General features: G+C 40.6%; 1 protein-coding gene across 1 annotated transcript; it reads right to left on the bottom strand.

The window, feature by feature from the left end:
• Positions 1 to 17,603: 17,603 nt before the first annotated feature.
• LOC106374016 lies at positions 17,604 to 18,758 on the bottom strand. The gene has a single exon (XM_013814121.1). It carries the CDS (start codon positions 18,756 to 18,758, stop codon positions 17,604 to 17,606), a length of 1,155 nt encoding a protein of 384 aa, XP_013669575.1.
• Positions 18,759 to 20,977: the final 2,219 nt, after the last annotated feature.

Here is a 20,977-nt window from a genome sequence, read left to right on the forward strand (position 1 = left end):
TTGAACATAAAAAATATGAGTAAATCTAAAATTATGGACATCATGACAAACCAGTAAAATTAGAATAATATATATAGCTACATCGAGTCAGTATAAATAACAAAAATAACAAGATATATTCTGCGTCGTCAATTATTTAACACATATATAATTATTATGATAAGATAGAGTCAGTTATTATGCTTGATAACCAGTTACGTACGGATAATGAAATAATGAGCATATATCAAATCTCAGAGGCACCAAATATACATCTTATGTCAATAATATTTTATATTAATTAGAAACATACATCAAAAATAAGCCTTTGTTAAAAAAATCTAAAAATGAAAGTTAACCAACATATATCAAAAAGTTAATGGACCAACATATATCAAATCTCGAGGCACCAAATATACTTCTTTTATATCAATTAATATCGGCTGTGAAACATTACAACTTCTTTTTGTAACCACGTGTCATGATTATGATGATTCTTAGAATTATTAGAGAAATAGGTTGGTCCATCTAATTATATAATAAGTTTTTTATTAAACTAACCATAAATTCATTATTAATGTCATTTATTATTTCCTTAAATAAAGATTACGGAATTGCCTAATGTGTGTAAAATATATATGACAATTAATGATTTTGAATAATAAAGATCTGATAAAAAAAAGTATCTTCTATCAAATTTGTTTAATTTAAAACTATTAAAATAATTTTTAAAAAAACACAATAACCATATTATAAAAATTTAGATTTTTCTGTATATTTTATGTTTTGAATTTTAAAAAATGACTATAAATTAATAAAACTGTTAAAAGTCTCACATTCAAATTTTGTGATCCATGGTTTAAAATTTTTGTTATGACAAAATACAAATGATTACAAAATCATATAAATAAAAGTCTAATTTAATTAATCATTAAGATTTAAAATATATATGTATATATATCATTCTAAATTAAACTATAAACCATATTGAATAAATAAATATTTTAGTTTCAAAATTTACTTTGAATAATTTTTTTGATAAAAGTTTTGAACTAACATTGATAATTTTTTTTAAATTATCAATTACTAAAATTATTAATCCCACAATGAAAATTTTGTTATCAGTAATATAAAGCTTTTGCTATTAAAAATACACATGATAAAAAAACATATGAGTAGAAAACATCATTTTAAAAAAAAAAAATAGACATTAATATTAAAAATATACTATGTATGTTACTTTCATTTAAATTTAATTACATATCTTATCAAATTTTTTTTAAAAAAATGTTTGGATTAATAAAATTGATTTATACGTTCGCACCAATTTAATTATATATGTAATAGTTACTGACTTTTAATTATTCAATATATATTTATTATTTCATAATATGTAAGAACATATAATACATAAAATAAGATATATATATATATATAATGTTTATCCCGCGCAAGGCGCGGATCTTAATCTAGTTTATATAATTACAAATATTAACTATATTTAGTTTCGAAATAATCAAATATTTAAAAATATTATTTGCAAACCGAAATACCCGAAACAATAAATTATTATAATACTTTCTATCTGAAAATTTTAAAATTATTCGAATTATCAAAAAAATTATCCCTAATAAAATAATTAATCCAAAAATCAGAATTTTCTGATTTTGATCTGAATTAACCGAAAAACCGTAATCGATTTGGAACTAAATGGAATCCAAAATTATCTCAGATATTAGCCGGTATCTAATTTTGTTATCCAAACCGAATCGAGAACCGAAAAGCCAAACCGAAACCAAACTGTATTTTCTAAATATACCTTAACAAATCCTAAACCTCTAGAACAAGAGAGAACCAAAGAACCGAACAAGAACCGGAACCGAGAATCGAATGCTCAAGGTAACCTTTTACATATTGAAACCAAAAACAAAAATGACTAGTTTGAGAATTGAGCTTCATGACTCATAGATTTGTTTCGGTTCTTATATGGTTAGTTAAGTTCTTGGGCATGTAACAAGAACTCCACAAAAGACTAACATGTATAGTAGAATAATACTAATTAATGAAACCATTTCAAGGACCCATCTAAGCATGAGGCCACCAAATGAATGCCCACAAGAAACAACCACTTTGCATCTTCAATTTTGTTCCTTCTTCAGACCTCATAGAAAACGATGTTAACAATATTGCCTCAAGTTGAAGAATATGCATTGTGATTGTGCGTATCATTAAAACACATCCAGATCAAGGCAGATCCTCAACTAAATCTAACGTATGGTTTACCAAAACAAACAAATTTTCAAACCGCAAAATCTTATTTTTCTACAAAACTACAAAATCTTATTTTTCTACAAAACTACAAAATCTATTTTTCTAGTCAAAAAATAAAAAAAAAAAGAATACCAAAACACTAAAATAATTTCGATAAAATATTAAAAGTCAAATATAGTTCAATTTAAAATTTGTTTATTTTAACATATGGATGCCCAGTTCAAGATTATATTCGAGAACCTGATTACACAGTAAGCTCCAAAGATATAAGAAACATAAATATTATTTAAAATCGGATATATATATATATGTATGTGTGAGCAACAACAAAAATGCACATGTCTTGCTAGATTTGACAGACATTGTCATATCCGAGGGCATTTTTGGTCTGTTTTTAAATTCCAGTACAAGCAACAACAAAAATGCATATGAAACTATCAATTTAATAATGGTTGTTGCACCTTGTAGGCTCACTTGAGTCTAGATTGGGATGACAAGAATTGTCGGAAATAACACCCAGCAATTGGATCTCAATAACACATGAGCTCAATATATATAACAAAAAGACATGAGACTTGACAGATATCAAAGTCTTTTTGCACATTAAAAATGTACTACTTGTCGGTATCTTCTGCAAGAGAGCAAGAATCATTAGAAAAATAATCAAGTAAGTTTAGTTTCAAATCAACAAAAACAGGAAAATGTTGGCAAAGTGGATCACTTTCGAATTTATAATTCGGGCTTTGGGCCGTGCGGAGTTTTAATTCGGCAAATGGATCGCGTATATTTGTGACCCTATGCGACTTGAAAGCAAAAGACGAAACGATCCTTATTCCAGCTGCGGAATATCGGAAATGCCACTCCTCTCTCGCACGTGAGAATTTCGGCGACTTTCCCGGTTCCCGAAAAACCCGGATCATTAACTTCGTTGTCTTACCTGCACTGGGCGGTAAACGACCTTCTGGTAAATTCATTTACTGTGAAAGTCTGAGAGGACTATTCGTCTTTCGACCTAGATCCACCAGTGTTCCCTAGCCTGTCGCAGCCGTTGGAGAATCTTCCCCGGCGATAATTAGACCCCAGACGACGCCTGCAGTGATGAAGAAGTCCAAGCTAAGTCAGACAACCGTTCGTCGTCGGACCATATCCTCTGGCGAGGAGCTCCCGGAGCGCCCTCCTGCGAAACAGCAGCGCTATCCGGGTATGTGTTTCGTCCACCTCCGTTCATGTGGATTCCGTCTTTGCATGTCATCGGACAGATTCTTAAGTAATGATTAGTCGACACCGTTTTGTGTTTGAAGCCATTTATTTGAGTTATCGATTTTTTTTCTATTTGTAGATTTTGGATCTGAGGACGACCCCGGTGGTGGTGATTCCTCAGGGGGACAATTCCCTGATGGGGTGCCCTCATCTGTGTTGCCCCAGAGTCTGTTCGCATATGGTGCGCACCCGACAAAGTTGCGAGTAAACATCTACTCAAAATCACACGTCATCGGTTCTGTTGCTGCTGCTCTAAAGGGGACGGATGCGATGGACACTTTGATGGCTTCCCAGTTTCGGAGGCTGTTTCAGCTTCCCGTTGTACGCTGCCAGAACTCTACGAAGCTCATCAGCTGCCTCCTCAGCCGACAGCTCGTTACGGCTCGCAGACACGAGTTCTGGTTCACCTTCGGGCCCGATCCACTACATTTCTCGCTGGATGAATTCCGAGACATTACAGGTTTAAACTGCGGAGCTTTCGATGTTCAGGATTCGGAAGCATCTGAATCTGTTCCTCCGACGATGTGGAACAAGCTCTTTGATACGGCTATCGGTAAGTTAACAGTCCTGAGTGTACTGCGCATGTTGGGAAATGAATATCTAGCTGTGGAGAAACGGCTCCCTTTGGCTCTGATCGCGTTGGTTGATGGTGTTCTCTGCCCTAGTAACAAAGATCTTAAACTAACGCCCAGGTACGTTGAGATGCTGTCAGACATTGAGAGATTTTTAGCGTATCTGTGGGGTCGAGAGTCGTTCTTGACGACCGTGCCGCGTTTCCTGCCTCCCCTTGTTGTCGGACCAGGTGCGAACCCACTGCAAGTTATGCGTGATCGGCTATCGCAAAAGACAACAGTTTGCTATGGGTTTCCACTTGCTCTGCAGTTGTTCGTATTTGATGTTGTGCCTCTGCTATTGGAGAAAATTCCCGACGCAGGGAACACCGCCACTTTCATTGATTCCCCCGGAGCTTGCTCTTCGCCGTCCACTATTCTCACAGTCAACGAAATAGTTGCTGTCGAGGAAGACCCAGACGTAAGTTTGTTTTCCCTTTGTTTTAAATACAGGGGATGCAAAAATACAGTGAAGTTAAACGGTTACGGCTTTTGTGGTTAACGTGTCTTCCATTGCTTTTTGCCTGGCTGCAGCTCTCTGTCCACTTCACCGTGATTCCTGATGAGGAACGGCTGCTGTTGGTGGACCAGAATGAAGATAGGCAAGTTACTTCTTTGGTACAGAAGTTGCTTTGTGGGGAAACATTCAAACCTGAGGACTTTCCAGGTGGTGACCAGTCGTTTTCCCCCAAGTTTAAAGTTCCAGACGCTGCCCAAGGGGAGGGAGCTTGTCCCACTCCCGTACGCCAGATAAATTTGCGACCGCGTAATACAGCGCCCATTGAAGTTGAAGATATTTCTTCTTCTGGAAACAGTGGAGAAGAGAATCGTCAATGCTCAGAGAGGTGTACGCATGAAAATTTAAAACATTGGATATCCCAGCGGTTTGAGGGGATGTAGAACAATATTGAAGAGTTGTGGACACTGATTTGCAAGAGTTTGGGTCTGCCCGAGGGGAGCAAACGCAACGCTAGGAAGAGGAAAGCGATGGATGATCCGCAGGTGCGTCGCACTCCGTCTCCTGATGATAGTATTGTGAGTGAAACCGAGGGGCGAAACAGGAAGGGGAAAAAAAGGAAAACGGTTAGCACTCGGCATGTTGGGAAAACAACGTTGCCTAGGCGTCGATCTGGAGGTGGAAAGGAGGTGACAAAGGTTGTACGCCGAAGTTATTTTTTCGCATAATATACAAATTCGTGGTCATTTACTGTCCTGACACCTTTGCCGTTTTTCAGGAAGTGAGCAGGAAGAACCCACCCTCATCAGAGAGAGAAAGTGGTCACCAGAATGATGATGATCATGCAAAAGAAAACGAGTCTGACAATGCACGTTTTCCACCATCCGGTGGAAACAAAGGCGATCAGGTAATGTGATAGATAGTTTTATTGTTGTGTTATTGCTTAGAGTTCTAACCCAGCGCTGGGGGGATGGTCAGCAGCAAGAAACACAATCGAATGCCCTCATCCTGTTTGGAGATGTATTAGATGTTGAGCTTGAGTCCTATGTGTTACCAGCAGAGGTTCGTTTGCATCTTAATTAGTTGTGTAGTGTTTGGCTAAGTAGTGGTAATAACAATAGTTGTGAATATTTGCGGATTTCTTCTACCTTCCAGCATGCGGTAACCTCCCCGGGGGCATGGCAGAAAAGAAACCCAACGTACCGGTATGAGCAAGGCTCCCCAGTCACATGGGAGAAAACAAAGCCAAACTGTTACAGTTCGGTTGGTAGTGTACGCTCCTTTCATCCTTCATGGGATGGAAACCCCTCCTCGAAATCTAAGGTTGCATCCACCGGAATTGAAACGTGTCCGCTACTGATTATATCATAGACAGTAGTTATATCTGTCACATTAAGTTTGGTCTATTATTGTTGTACATTACTTGAAGTGCATTATTAACGGATCTGATGCAGGAAAGAAGTGCTCTAGAAGGTGGGGAGGGCCATCAAAAATGGGTAGGTGCTCCACCGGTGGGCTATGAGTCCGGTCAAACATCAAATCAGAATGATGGAGAGGGGCTTGAACAAGTCTCTGCTCCTATGGGGTTTGTTGAGGCACTTGTGAAGGAGATCAACTCTGAAATCCCGGGGGCGGACGAGGTATTTATATCTTAGGCAATGGTTTAGGTCTGTTGTTGTTCGACAATTCTCAATTACCGCGTAATTAACTGATTTGAAATTGCAGGAAATAAGGGCAACGACGGGTGGGGAGGGTGCACAGCCAAAAGAAAACGAGTCGGTAGCTGCCCGCATGACACCAACGGCCGGGATTGACTTTGCGCAGGTGATGTGCATTTTATTATTGGTGTACACATTCACATTTTATTTTGGGTGTACACCTGTTGACATAGGTTACTGACTCCATCTAGAAAACGGGTGCCGACAACGGTGGTGAGTCCGGTCAAACATCAAATCAGGATGATGGAGAGAGGCTTGAACAAGTCTCTGCTCCTATGGGGTTTGTTGAGGCACTTGTGAAGGAGATCAACTCTGAAATCCCGGGGGCGGACGAGGTAGTTATATCTTAGGCAATGGTTTAGGTCTGTTGTTGTTCGACAATTCTCAGAGAGCGTAATTAAGTGATTTGAAATTTCAGGAAATAAGGGCAACGAGGGGTGGGGATGGTGCACAACCAAAAGAAAACAAGTCCGTGGCTGCCCGCATGACACCAACGGCGAGGATTGGCTTTGCGCAGGTGGTGTGCATTTTATTATTGGTGTACACATGTACATTTTATTTTTGGTGTACACCTGTTGACATAGGTTACTGACTCCATCTAGAAAACGGGTGGCGACAACGGTGGTGAGTTCGTTGAGGAGGATCCTGACGGTGGTGAAGAAGCGAGGACGGCTGACAAACAGCCCCAATCTGTTGACTCCGTTGAAACATCAAATATGGAGTTTCCAAAGCCTGTGGAGGCGGTTGGAAAAGTTGCTCCTCCCAAGGCGGGTGGTGAGGCAAGTGTTAAGGAGATCAACGCTGAATTACAGGGGACGGAGGACGAAGAGAGATATGACAGTTGTAAAGACGACATGTCCACTGATAGCCAGATACAAGAAAACCCACGTGATCTGTGTGGTGAAACGGATGCGGACTCTGAAGATGTGAACAGTGGTGGTAAACGGCATCGCATGAGATCCAGCAAGATTTCTGGAGTGTACACCCCTGACCCAAGGGTGAAAAAGTTGTTTACAAGCGAGGAGAAGGTTGTGTATAAGCCCATTGCCAAAACGAATCGAACACAGTTTAAGAAGTTTACCGAAATTTTGAGGGAAAACCCCGAGCAGTAAGTTTCTAACTCTTTTTAAGGTTATATACATACACTCGTGCATAAGTTCCTGATTGTTGGTTAAATTTGCAGGATGTGGGATATCACTACCGGTCACTCTGTGTGTAATCACTTCTTCCTTGAAATTGCTGAACCGGGGAAATGGATGTCTGACGAGGTACTATTAAGCTCTGCATCGTCGTCACATTATACATTTGACAGTCACCTTATGTAACTAATATTTGTTACATTTTTTTTGGGACAGCACATGCATGTGATAATGAACATGTTGTGGAGGCGTCGCGGGATTTATCTACAGAAGGAGAAGATGGTGATCTTGGATCAGTACTTTATAAAAACCATTCAGTCAAACTGGAGTGCCTTTAGCGCAGACAATGATAAGCTGCAGTTCGAATGGGGGAAAAACGTAGCACAGTATGTGACAGGAAAGAGCAAGGGGCAGAAAATGAAGTTGGGACTTGGCCGCGATGTCGACACCGTGTACACCCCGATGAATTGGGGTGGAGATCACTGGGTTGGTCTCTGCATTAAGCTGAGTGAAGGTCATGTGACGGTATTTGATTCCTATGTTCCTCATACTGAGATCGAGGTTGCGGAAGGACATATGTGTTCGGTTGTACAGTCGTTGCCTTATATATTAGAAAAATATGCGGGGCATAAATGCTATAAGGTGAAGGAAGGTCTTCGAATTTACTCTTGGAGCCGCGCAGAAGGCATTTATCACAACAAAAGGGGTGGCGACTGTGGGCCATGTGCTGCCAAGTTCATAGAGATGCATGCTGCCGGCTTAACGGAGGAAATGAGTCGGATTACCGACAAAGATGTTGACAGATTTCGAGAGCAGTATGCAATGGACTGCTATGAAGAATTCGTGGGCGATGCTAAAGTAAACAATGAGTAAACTTGAAGTTGTTTTCTTTGTCAGAATGTTGTTCGAACCCAATGGTACTTATGTTTGTGTGAACGAAATGGAACTTAATGGTATATTTATGGTGTGTTTGTGTGATTATGCGTTTATGATCATCGAGAAACAAAAAAGTTTATCGGTATTGACTTTGGTATTTCTAGATATGTACACCTGAGTTAAAACGCTGCACACCAACTACATGTGTTGACTTTGGTAGACCTTGTAACCCTCGTACACCGTTGTTGTAATGTTGTTGTAACTACGTGAAGGTATACATCATTGAACAAAATGATTGCGAATGTTATTGTGTTATAATTAGAACTATTTGTGATGTTTGATTGTATTATATAAAGTCACATCATTGAACAAAATGAACTACATGTATTGTCGGTGGTAGACCTTGTAACGTTTGGTGTACAATATAAAGTGAAACGTTTTGTTTGGTCTTTAAAAATCGTACACCATTGGTGTAATGATGCACACCAAGTCTGACATTTCACATCAATCATATGTATTGACTTTCTTAGACCTTGAAACGGTTGTTGTATTATATTATGTAAACGCATTGTTTGGTTTATAAATTGTGTACACCGTTGTTGTAATGTTGTACACCGAGTCTTATCTTTTCATGATAACTGTATGAGTAAAGAAACGATAAACCGATGTTGGAGTTTGTCTCCTTAGCTTTGATGGTATATGTCACTTTCCAAAATAACAGCTAATGTTATACTCGACAACGGAATTAGATCAATGCTTAATGTGGTAAATGCATTACAACAAATAATAATTACTGCCAACTGTCGAATGGCGGAAAACTCGTGGCGCAAAGAAAATCTCGGAGGAAAAGACCAACCTCTTTTATCCAGAAGCATCGGTTACACATGTCTTCAGTCTTGCTTAACTCCATCTGCCACAGATCCCAATCGAAATCCAACGTAGGTGCACAGGGGCAATTATAAAACAAGGGTCGATCTGTTGACATGAATATGAACTTCTTTGTTAAGAACCCCTCGTTAGCGACCGGCACCCACGGAACATCATCCATTCTAACAAGCCATCCAATTGTACCAACTACTTCTCTCGTAAAACTAGCGAAGTATTCCTCATCATCCCAGTAGAGTTTGCGAGTCATTGCATAGGTATACAACGCTCGTTCATATCCAGCATCCGCTGCTCTCTTCATCAAAGCAAGACCTTCTTCGTGGTGTTGTAGGGCGTAGAAATACTCAACACCCTTGATGTAAAGAGTACTTGGGTTTCCGACATCGTAGCATCTTCTCAACAACGTATCACGCAAGCCTGTCCACCAAGGGTATTTATACAGATCAAACGAAGAATAGACGTCAGGCGTGTCTGCCAGCGCACGCATTGACTTACAAGTAGATCTGAGTCTATACAGATCTTGAAAGGAATTTTTTGCGACACAGGAGACAATCAATTGTTGGATTTCTGAAGGGAGATCTAGAAAAGTCGTCTCTGCCATTATAGCCAGATTGTGTTTTCAGCGTTGTGCAAATGATGTCCAAAATTCAGTAATTATAGTGAGCGGACGGCGGCAAGCGAAGGGTTGTCTATTTACGATGGTCACGCCCGTATAAGTCATTATATCGAGGAGACGCATTGACCCTATACCGAGACAAACGAAATAATGGATTTTTTATTGACCCTTTAAAACATGATTTGACAGTGTTAGGTTTCAAATGTAGGTGGGACAATAAATTCTCGTATTAACCTCACACGTTTTCTCTACAAACCTGTCTATTAAATTTCTATAATCCCTCTCATACCAACCATAAAACAGACCACAAAAAAACTCCAACAAGTGACCCCAATAGTATGGAAGCTCACGTACTCCCAAATCTTCCCCAGGAAATTGTGTGCAAAATCATTGAGCTTGTCGGAGAGGAATCATTTTACAATCTTGGCCCTTTTCTGCGGGCTGGAAAACGCGGTTACGCCCTCGCACACGAGCCCTCAGTCTTGAAGAAGTGCGATGTTAGTGAAATGGAGGACGAGTTCGTCACATGTCAAATACGCCAAGGTTGTCAGTTCCGGGAGTTTCATCTCAAGTGTGCCAGTGCTGGCAACAGAAAGGCAATCTACTATGAATGTCTCCTTACAGCACCGAGCATAGGACTTGAGGAGAGTATTAAAATATTGGAACCAAATGTCCCAATGCATGGATTTTCAACCCTAGCTGTCGCCATATTCAATGTTTATCTTGGCAACGACAAGGAAGCGAGTAAAGTGTTTCAGCTGTTCGCAGCATATCACCATGACCTTCGATCGGATGATACTTGTGAAATGGGAGAGTCCATAGAGAACCAATTGAAAGCCTTTGGAGCGGAAGACCTGAACTGCAACAAATATGGGGAATCTTTCAAGTTCCCGGATGATGGCGTTATCAAGACACCCAGGTGCGTGTATGGCCATGATTACGCAGACAACTTAGAAGGTGATTGCAAAAACTGCAGGCTATTTTGGATTTGTGTCAACACTGCAAAAACGCTGGTTTTCTCCTATGTCTTTTATGTTTTAACATCTGCCGTTTCCTCCCAAATGTAGTTCCTCGATCCCAAGACTACATATAATTTCTGTTGGAACAATACCTTTGCAAATTTAAATAACTAATTCATAACTAATTCATAGGTTATAACACGTTTACAGCAGATGTTGAGATACCAAAATACAAGCTTGCAGGATAAATTAAACATCTTTTCACATATTTAGAAACCCGTTAATGATGTCTTCATCTATTTCTGCATTTTTGCCCAAATCACTCTGGAGGTGCGAGATGGTTTTCTTCAATTCCATGATAGTCCGCTTTTGTTCAGAAATTTCGTCTCTAGCTTCAATCAGAGCTTGCTTTTGCCATCTGAAAGGTTCTTCCTCATCGATCCATTGGAAAAACCCACAATCAAGTGGACTCTACAAGATAAACAAAATGAAAACCCCTTCGATAAATAACAACACAATACCACTATTCTACTTTCCAGCGTTCACACCCGTAGAACCTCCGACCAGGATTTTTTTCTGTCCAAGATTTACATTTCTTCGCCGGCAACGCACAGAAACAATGCACATCGGTTTCATTATCCTTTCCCTTTCCCTTTCCCTTATAGCTCGATCTGCCACCGAATTCCATATCTTTTCCCAGTTGGAGAACAATAATGAACACCAAAAAAGGACTGAAATCGAATTGGAGAAAAGAATTTTGGGAAAAATAATAAATGGGTCGGATTTAGGGTTTGGACTGGGACGGATTTTTGGGCAACCCGGACCGAAATTTGAATTTACTTTAATTTAAATTTTGAAATAAAGTGCACAGTGACGAGCACTTTTCCAACTTCGACCTAATAATATCTCCCTTTCTCCTTTCTCCAACTTCGACCTAATAACATCTCCCTTTCTCCTTTACCAGCAAAATTCCCTCGATGTCGACTTCCAGCAGCTCGGATGGTGCCTCGTATGTGGACATGCTTTACGCTGTGAACGACTCCAACTTTGGAATCCCGGATCGTTGTCCTTGCGGAAGCGCAATTATCATTCAGATCTCTACAGAAGCGGCAGCCATTCCGAAGAAATACTTTGTATGCAAAGATTTCAAGGTGAGTTGTAATCTTTTATGTAATTGTTGGCTTTGCTTCCAAAGATTTAAAGGTAAGTTGTAATCCTATTTCCAGAATGACGGGTTGCACAGAAAGCAAGAATGGACCGCCGCTATCGAAGACGAAACCCGACGTTTGAAGAAAACAGTTGACGACCACGAATCCAGGATACGTAGCTTAGGTCGTGTTGAATATCGGATCGATCGAATTGACGAAGATGCCCAAAAAAACGACGGTGAGATTGCAAACCTTGGTTATCAGATCCACGAGATGGAGAAAGTCTTGAAGAAAAACACTGAGGAGATTGCATTACTCAAGGAAATTATTGAGAAACTTTAATATAATATATTGTTGCATCTATTTTGTAGTATCTATTCCGGCAGACATATGGTGTGCAACTTTTATATATGGTGTGCAAGTTTTATATTGACGTAATTGTATCCAACGTTTCAATTGACATAATAGTATCCTACATTTCAATTGACATAATAGTATTCTCGTCGAAAGATTAGAAATATTTGTTGGTGTGCAACAATTTAACAACGGTGTACGTAGGATAGAGTAGTGTGCATGAAGATTACCACCATCCAACAAGTCTTAACGCCACGTTTCAAAGTTTGGATGACCGGTGGATGCCTTGAAGTCGCGTAGAAAAAGACCAACCTCTTTTATCCAGAAGCACCGGTTACACATGTCTTCAGCCTTCCTATTGTCGATGTCCCATAATGCCCAATGTCCCTCCAATAGAGGAGAACAAGGACAGCTGTAAAATATCGGTGCGACTGTTGATATAAAGACGTGCCTCCTTATGTGGAAGTAGTCGTTATGGTCCCAATTCCACAATCCAGCCGAGGATCTTACCAGCAGTCCGATCTTAGCGACGTAGTCTCTTGAAAATCCCCTGAAGTGGTCGCCATCATCATCCCATAATTTGCTTGTCATGGCGTAGGTATACGAGGCTCACTCAAATCCAGCATCGGCTGCTCTCTTCATCAAATCAAGACCCTCAACGTACATATTTCGCCTGTAAAAATACTCAACGCCCTTGATGTAAAGTGTACTTGGGTTTCCCTGGGCATAGCATCTTCTCAATAGGTAACGGAGCCTAAACCCGTTAAGCCTCCACGTGTATTTAAACAAATCGAAAGAAGCGTAAACGTCTTCATCGTCTGCCAACGAAGCATAGCCTTGCAAGTAGCGCGGAGTCAGAAAAGATCTTTGAATGAGTTATGTGCCACGCGTTTAACGACTAACCCATGGACTTCAGGCGGGAGGCTGAGTATAGGGAATTGTTCCATTTTTAGGAGATTTCTGTTTATACGTTACGACAAGAATGTGTCACCGCTTCCAAAAATCGAATAGGGTCAACCCAATTTATAATCGAGGTTTGCATAACAAACAGAGATGAAATGATGTGACTAGCGAAGGAGTATCATAGGGACGAAACGAAATGATGCAAGATAAAAATACTTAACCGTTTAACGGGTATGAGGACAGTTAACCGTTTAACGGGTATGACAATTGTTTACACCAACTTTCGTTCTTCAATACCACTTACATTGGGCCGAATGATGCGTCGGTCTTACAACAGAAAGAGTACAGATACATTATTGTGGACTAAAACTGTGTTTCCGTTTGACTTTCGTATTAAAGTCTATCCATGTATACCACGTACTATAAATAACTAAATGTGTACAACTTATTCTAAAGGTGTACAACTCATTGTGTAGCTAAATTGCAGACACTATTTTTTGTGTTTATATATTATATTTATTCCAGTATATGGTTAATTTTGATAGAGGTATGTTATGTAAGGATATGAGCGGCAGGTGTACGGGTTTATGATTGAAATCTATGCAGGTATACCCATCTCGGTAATATGGTTAATTATGATTGATTTCAAAATATTTAGTTAATTATGATTGCTTTTAAAATCTATGCAGGTATACCATCTCGGTAATATGGTTAATTATAATTGATTTTAAAATCTTTAGTTAATTATGATTGCTTTTAAAATCTATGCAGGTATACCCATCTCGGTAATATGTAATACATAAATTTAGTTCATATTATCAAAGGTGTACATTTTTTTGTTGTTAAAGTGTAGAACATATTATAGCACACATATAAATCTAATACATAAATTAAGTTGATATAAATCTAATACATATAAATCTATTGTCATATTTCTGATCACTTGGATTCTCGACTTGACTCGGACTCGCTCCTGTGATGTTCCTCAAGGTACTCCTTATAGTCTTCAAGATCAACCTTACTATCGGATTCCTCATCGCTCCCTCCGACCCCCTGCGGAATAGACCCGTCACTATCGTTAAAAGCATCATTGTCATCCGCCTGGCCGGGATCTTCTTCCTCTCCGTCTAAGTTCTCAAGGAAATCTTCTCCGGTTCGGGCTTTCTTCTTCGGCCGGTTCCCCGATTCGTCAGATTTGGTTGTAGAGCCATCGGTATCACCCGACGTCTCAGATTCTCCGCTTCGGGATTTCTCCTTCGACCGGTTCCCTGATTCATCAGATTCATCACCCTCTTCAACATCTAAAGCTGCCTGCATTATGTCGTCAATGGTTGAGAACACGTGAACCCCAAGCTCTGCCCGTATCTCCTCGCGTAAACCATCTCGATACATCATTAACAAGGTCTCCTGTTGGTGTATTTCAAGGAGTTCGGATTTTAGGAACAATGTATTGTATTCTCTAACTGTAGAATCTCCTTGCTTCATTTTAAGGTTGTGTGTTCATAAACAACCGAACCATTCGTTTTATTTATATGTTTGTGGAAAATAAGTTAAACATAGTTAGGCACCGTTTCGTGTTATACAACCGTTGTATATTGGATCCCACATACATTACAAATCACCCACCGTAAATGACACAATTGTTCCGATAAACGACCCCACATACATTACAAAAGATATTATATAACATTACATCAAATTGAAGATAAGATTCGATCAGCGACCCCTCATCAGTAAATTCTTAAGCTCTTAGATATCCTTACTCATTTCCTCAACCTCAAATTGCAGCTTACGGTGGAGCGAGACCTCCTCGCGAAATTTGCTTTTCATCACATCAAACTCTTCCTCGATTGCGTCATGGCAGGCACGTCGGATGTGCAAACCATCGTCCTAGAAGGAAAATAATATTTATGTGATTGATTACCGTTAAATAATTTCGAACTATTGATTAGCATAACAACCATTCTAACCTCAAAAACTTTGCATACATAGTAGTTTCTTCCTCTCTCGTCAGTTTCGACCGTTATAGCACCACCGCACGTACATTTCTTAGGAATGCAGTAGTTGGCATACATGCAAGCAAAGAGCCAGTCAGCATCCCGTTTGTGCTGCTTCATCTCCACATAGTAAGGATCCGCCATATCCGTCATTTTACCAATCGGTCACTTAGTTGGTGGATATTAAAAATATTTTGAGAAAGTTGCGAGTAGAGTGCGACGGAGGCACAACTCCTTAAATAGGGATTAATTCTAACCGTTATAATCTGTTCCAACCCATATACAACGGCTATATTCGTTTAAAATGACTAACAACGGCTATATTCACAAGTATATTGACTTTTACAATTTAGTTACAACGGCATCTTTCCAATGAAAATACATTTAATCATTATATACGCTAAAAATCTTACTTTCCATTTATCATTGTACACCGGTGCTTTAATCAACCCCGGTTGCTGTATTAAGTTTTGGGCCTAACTTAATTTGGGAGTTAAACACGTATGACCCAAAGATTATTTTTTCGTTGCGTTGGTGGTCCCTTCATCCACCTTTTTCATTAATGAGGAAGACAGACCGACTTGATGGGTGCGCTGCTCGAAATCCACTATCTCCTCTCGGAAAATGTATTTGTTTCTCCTTCGTACTCATCTTCTAGATCCAATTTGAGAAAAAAAATTGAAACCCTAAAAATGTTGACTTCGTCATCTGCCTCCACCCATCGCAGCCGTCGTGAATACAGCACCACAAGTTCAGATTACCGCTCAAGTTCCTCACCTGAGCCGGCCAAAGGAAGAACCTCGTTTTATGACATTTGAAGCGCGGCTACAAGCCAGTCGGGGGTTCTTTATCGCCGGCCCACCGGTGCCAAACCCATGGTCTAATCGTCATTTAACTGAAGTAAGCTTCCGTAAATATCAACAACTTTGCTTACGAGGTTTTTAGTCCAGGGGATGTTAGTGTTAGATGATCCGGGATTTGCTGAGGCTCGCTCAATAGTAGAAAATGTTGGGTGGATGTACACTGTTTTGCATGTGCGGCCTTTCTGTCCAAGGGTGGTTAGAGAATGCATCTCTAACCTATACGGTTCGGACGCGGGCGTTTATATCAGGGGATGCCGTTTCGATTTCGACCCCGTTGTCATTAATCAACTATTTATGACTCCAATTGTGGAACAACCTCACACATGGGAGGATGGTGATCTGTCGCAGGCAATTGCGTTCCTCACCGGTGGTCGCTGTACTCACTGGGAGCCTTTCTCCCTAACACAGCTCCTCCCACAGTATCTTTGCCTCTACAAACTGTGTGAGTTAAACTGGCTACCTGGATTCCATGTAGATGCAATGCTAAAAAAGCGTCTTCGTTTTCTCTTCGCGTTTGTAAGAGAAAAGCCGATAGACTTTGGTCGATTGGCTTATGACCAGATCATCGAAATGTCTCGTCAGTCTGATGCGGACAAGAAAATTGTTCTCCCAAACTTGATCTATCAGACTCTCAATCATCAAAGGGACATTTTGGCTCTTCCAGGTGATGAACCCCTAATTGGTCAGCCTCCAAATGTTAGCGGACTCGAGGCGGATCTTTCACTACGTAGGGGGAGAAGAGGTCGTATCTATTCCGATGATTGATAACTATAATTACATGTAATAGCTTCGGTTTCTGTCTGCAGTTTTTTGACAAACTCTATGCTACTCCAAGTTCTGTTTTCGGCTAGTACACTAAGTACTTTTTTTCCCTCTGTGTTGTTACTTTATTCGGATATAATATCTACTTTTGTTATTAATGTTATGCATCTATTGATCAACTATAGGTGTAGAACAAATATGTGCTACAACCGTAATATATTTAGTACGAAAAACCCGTACACCTCAACCCTAGTTCCGTACACCATATCCAAACAAACACAGGTTCATCGGTGATCTACAATAAAATACATTCCAAAATGAGGTTGGTCGTTTTTATCAAAATACAGACTTTCTACATCCTCGATTCAGGTCTTAACTTCCTTGCAAGTGGTCTTCTTGTGACATTATTCGGATATAATATCTACTTTTGTTATTAATGTTATGCATCTATTGATCAACAATAGGTGTACAACAAATATGTGCTACAACCATAATATATCTAGTACGAAAAGCCCGTACACCTCAACACTAGTTTCGTACACCATATTCAAACAAACACAGGTTCATCGGTGATCTACAATAAAATACATTCCAAAATGAGGTTGGTCGTTTTTATCAAAATACAGACTTTCTACATCCTCTATTCAGGGCTTAACTTCCTTGCAAGTGGTCTTCTTGTGACCTTCCTTAAAACAGTTTGAGCACTTGTTCGGCTTATGTTTTTTGCTCCCCCCCCCCCCATGTAAACAATAAAGTTGGTATAATTGGAGAATTTACTATACGTTGCTGAAAATATTGTTCAAAGTCAACACAACAGTCTTACCGGTATCTCTCCTGCGGACAGTTTACGTTTGATTCCTGGTCCTCCCTTCGTTCTTTTGGTCGTTGGTGGATAAAGATCAACCGTTAGTATTTCGGCCGGCACTTCAACATCCTTTGGATCCGGAACCGTAAGTATGATACCCCTAACTGTTTCAGCCCATGTCTCTTTGAGATGGTGTTTGCAAACAAACATGGTGTACTGCATATTACGGCAAGAAGCAGCAGCAATGGCATGTCGGCATGGCAAACCAAGCTTTTGGAATTCGAGGCAAGTGCAAGTTCGTTTATCCAGATCAACCGTGAAACCAAAATTAGTTGGCCTGTGCGTAACTTCGAATAACCAAGTCGAACATGGCATAACTAGAAGGCCCGTTGACAGCACCAGCTGTTCGACCAGTATCTTTTGAATATTATCTGGAACATTTCCCTTCATCTTACTGATCTTGGTGCGTCTGCTCACATACCATGTACACAGCTTCCGGCGAATAAACTCGAACAATGCCATTATAGGACTATCACGAGCGGGCAGAAGAGCATTATTCAACGATTCAGCAGCGTTAGAAGTCATCACGTTAAATCTCTCCCCTTCGAAATGTGAACGTGTCCATAGCTTCTTGTCGATCTTCTCCAAATAATCCCAGCATCTCCAATCCGTCAGTTTAATAAGCTCCATTATCTCCTTAAACTCCGAAACTCTGAACGCATCCCCAGCTCTGCCAACCATTGCTTTCTGTTGCAGCCCCTTGTACCATTTATCTTTCGCTGCGAAAATTGCTGCGCATCTATCTGATATTATACTTAAATCAGAACCATCCTCTACAATAGTAGATAACCTCTCGAAAAACCATGTCCAAGATTCTGTGTTCTCGCTTTCCACTACTGCGAAAGCAATCGGGAATACGCGGCTGTTAGCATCTTGTCTGCTGGCACTTAGCAAAACACCTTTGTACTTTCCAAACATGTGGGTGCCGTCCACCACTAGCACCTTCCTCAGGTACTTCCATCCATCGATGCATGCTTTCAGGGACATGAACGCATACTTAAACCTTGTTTTTCCTTCTTTGTCTTTTTCTGTTTTAATATTGGTGATTGTTCCAGGATTTGCTAGCTTGAGTACATGGAAGTACTGTGGTAGCATCTTGTATGAATCCTCCTCTGTTCCTTGCGCAGATGCAATCGCTAGTTCTTTCGCTTTCCAAGCTTTTCAGTATGAGCATGTATAGTTGAATTCCGTTCGCAACATTTCCGGAAGTTCCATAGCACGCGGCCCAGAGTAGAGCCTCTTGTATTTCGAACGCAATAGAGCTGCAAGCACTTAGGCTGTACCATGTTTTTTATACTTCCCTCTAACGTCGGCTACACATACATGATTCAGAATTGCCTTTTTAACCATATAAGTTGGAGAATCACCGAGTTAAACAGCCACTACTCTCCACTTGCATTCTTTTTCGTAGCATTTCGCCGTCAGTCGGCGTTTGCAATGCCTGAGCTTAAACGTGCACACCTTAGCAATTGCGTAGATAGCCAACGTCAACTTGCACTCCGCTTTGTGCTTGAACGTCCTTCCCACGTATATGTCAGAGTCCTCCTTGCTGAAGTCAATGTCAAGAGGGTTGCAGCTGCTTCCATCCATTTCATAATACACACCATCTACATCATTATATCCATACATATCTGGTACTTGTATGCCTTTCATGAATGCTTCTCCACCCTGAACTTGTCTAGTTGCGGTGACAGGAGGATCAACATCGTCCTCATCTTCGAGCTCACGGTTGTGCGTGTTATATTGTTTTGGGGGAGTTTCGAGACATATGTCACCACTTTCAACGGCCTCTGTTGCTTGATTGGGCGCACAACCAACGTCTCTAGGAGTACCACTCACATTATCTCCGGCTTTCGTCATTACTTCTTCACCCTGAAATGCGGCCGGCTGGGGAATAGGAGTGTCAACAACAGCATCATCATCATTATCTTCAGTCACCCAGGTGTGTTTGTTTTTAGATTGAGGGGGCGTCACAAGAACAACATCAACACCTACCTCGGTCTCTATTACTTCTGTGTCCAATCTGGAGGGTGATCAAAGATATCCTGCTAGATCGGTGATTTCCACAGAAGAATCGTTATTTTTGGATATATATCCACCTCCACGTGATCGTTGCTTCTTACCACACGCCGATTTTGCAGCCCATGTGCCACCAATACCGCCAGGACGCCGAATACCCTTCCCACCAGACTGTCCACCACTTCTTCCTTTGCCTGGACCTTCTACAAAATCGTCGTCGTCGTCCGTCACGCAATCGTTTCTACAATAAGCATGCCAGCCATTGTAGTCGTAATCGCTATCATCGTCTTCATCTTCTGCAGCAACATCTTCGTGAGCTCCTCCATTATTTCCATTCTCCACTGAGACCTGTTCAACACTTAGCGTTCTCGTATCTTCTATGAGACAGATTTGTTGAGGCAGATTATCTGACGCCGTTTTTACTGCGCCTCCTTCTTCGACTTTGCCTTCCTTATTCTCTCTATTATCCACTGTCAAGTCATCTCCACAAACATTCCCCTTTTCTTGCTCGCAATTCTCTGAATTAGCCTCACTCCCGTCGTCAAGAGTTTCTCCGCTTTTGTCTTGGTCCTTTGACGTCGCAACCATGCCGCCAGACTGAGAGTTGCGTTTGTAGCGTTCTTCGATTTGCTGAACTTCCATCAAAAAAGCAACATCTTCATCAGGAGGTCGAACGGGTGCATTCATTTGGACCCGTATTACTCGTTCCGACCTTAGAAATATCATTTCTCCTCCAACACTTTCTCTTAATGTTACGAAGAGATTGACGGATTTGTCTGCCCAGTGAAGCGCCTTGAAAATCCTGAAATCTTTGTCCGTTGCTATCTCGACGGGAGAAGCCACTAGGCCCACCATTTCACTCTCTCCATCATTCAGCCAATACGACATCTCGGCTAACACTTCCCTTCCCAAAAGCCCATACGCAGCTAGAATACACGTTTTTAACTCCTCAGCACCTCTAATTCTGGACGAATCGACGGCTCTACCCATTTTATCATTGTCTATCTTGAAATCCCAAGTTCCATTGTCAAACATTATCCACCTCCCAGCCATAACCACAATGCAAGAATTACACAGACCTACGGTCCAAGCATGAGCACCTGTTATTGTCATTTACCAAATAGAGGAAGCACACAATTGTAAAAACAAATACAGAAACTTAGAGTTCAAACTCTGTACCTTCGCCGGTGTTGGTCCTGATTTCCTTACTGCCTGTGCCACCACTACTTGACCCGACGTTCCGACCACCGCTAATTGTTTCCATCCTTTTCAGTTACGGTGGATAAGCATCGACA

This window comes from Brassica napus, chromosome C5, assembly GCF_020379485.1.
Source record: "Brassica napus cultivar Da-Ae chromosome C5, Da-Ae, whole genome shotgun sequence".
Taxonomy (NCBI): domain Eukaryota; kingdom Viridiplantae; phylum Streptophyta; class Magnoliopsida; order Brassicales; family Brassicaceae; genus Brassica; species Brassica napus.

Bases quoted from the DNA above. Each gene is read 5' to 3' on its own strand.
- LOC106374016 (XM_013814121.1), bottom strand. From the start codon at position 18,758: ATGCTACCACAGTACTTCCATGTACTCAAGCTAGCAAATCCTGGAACA.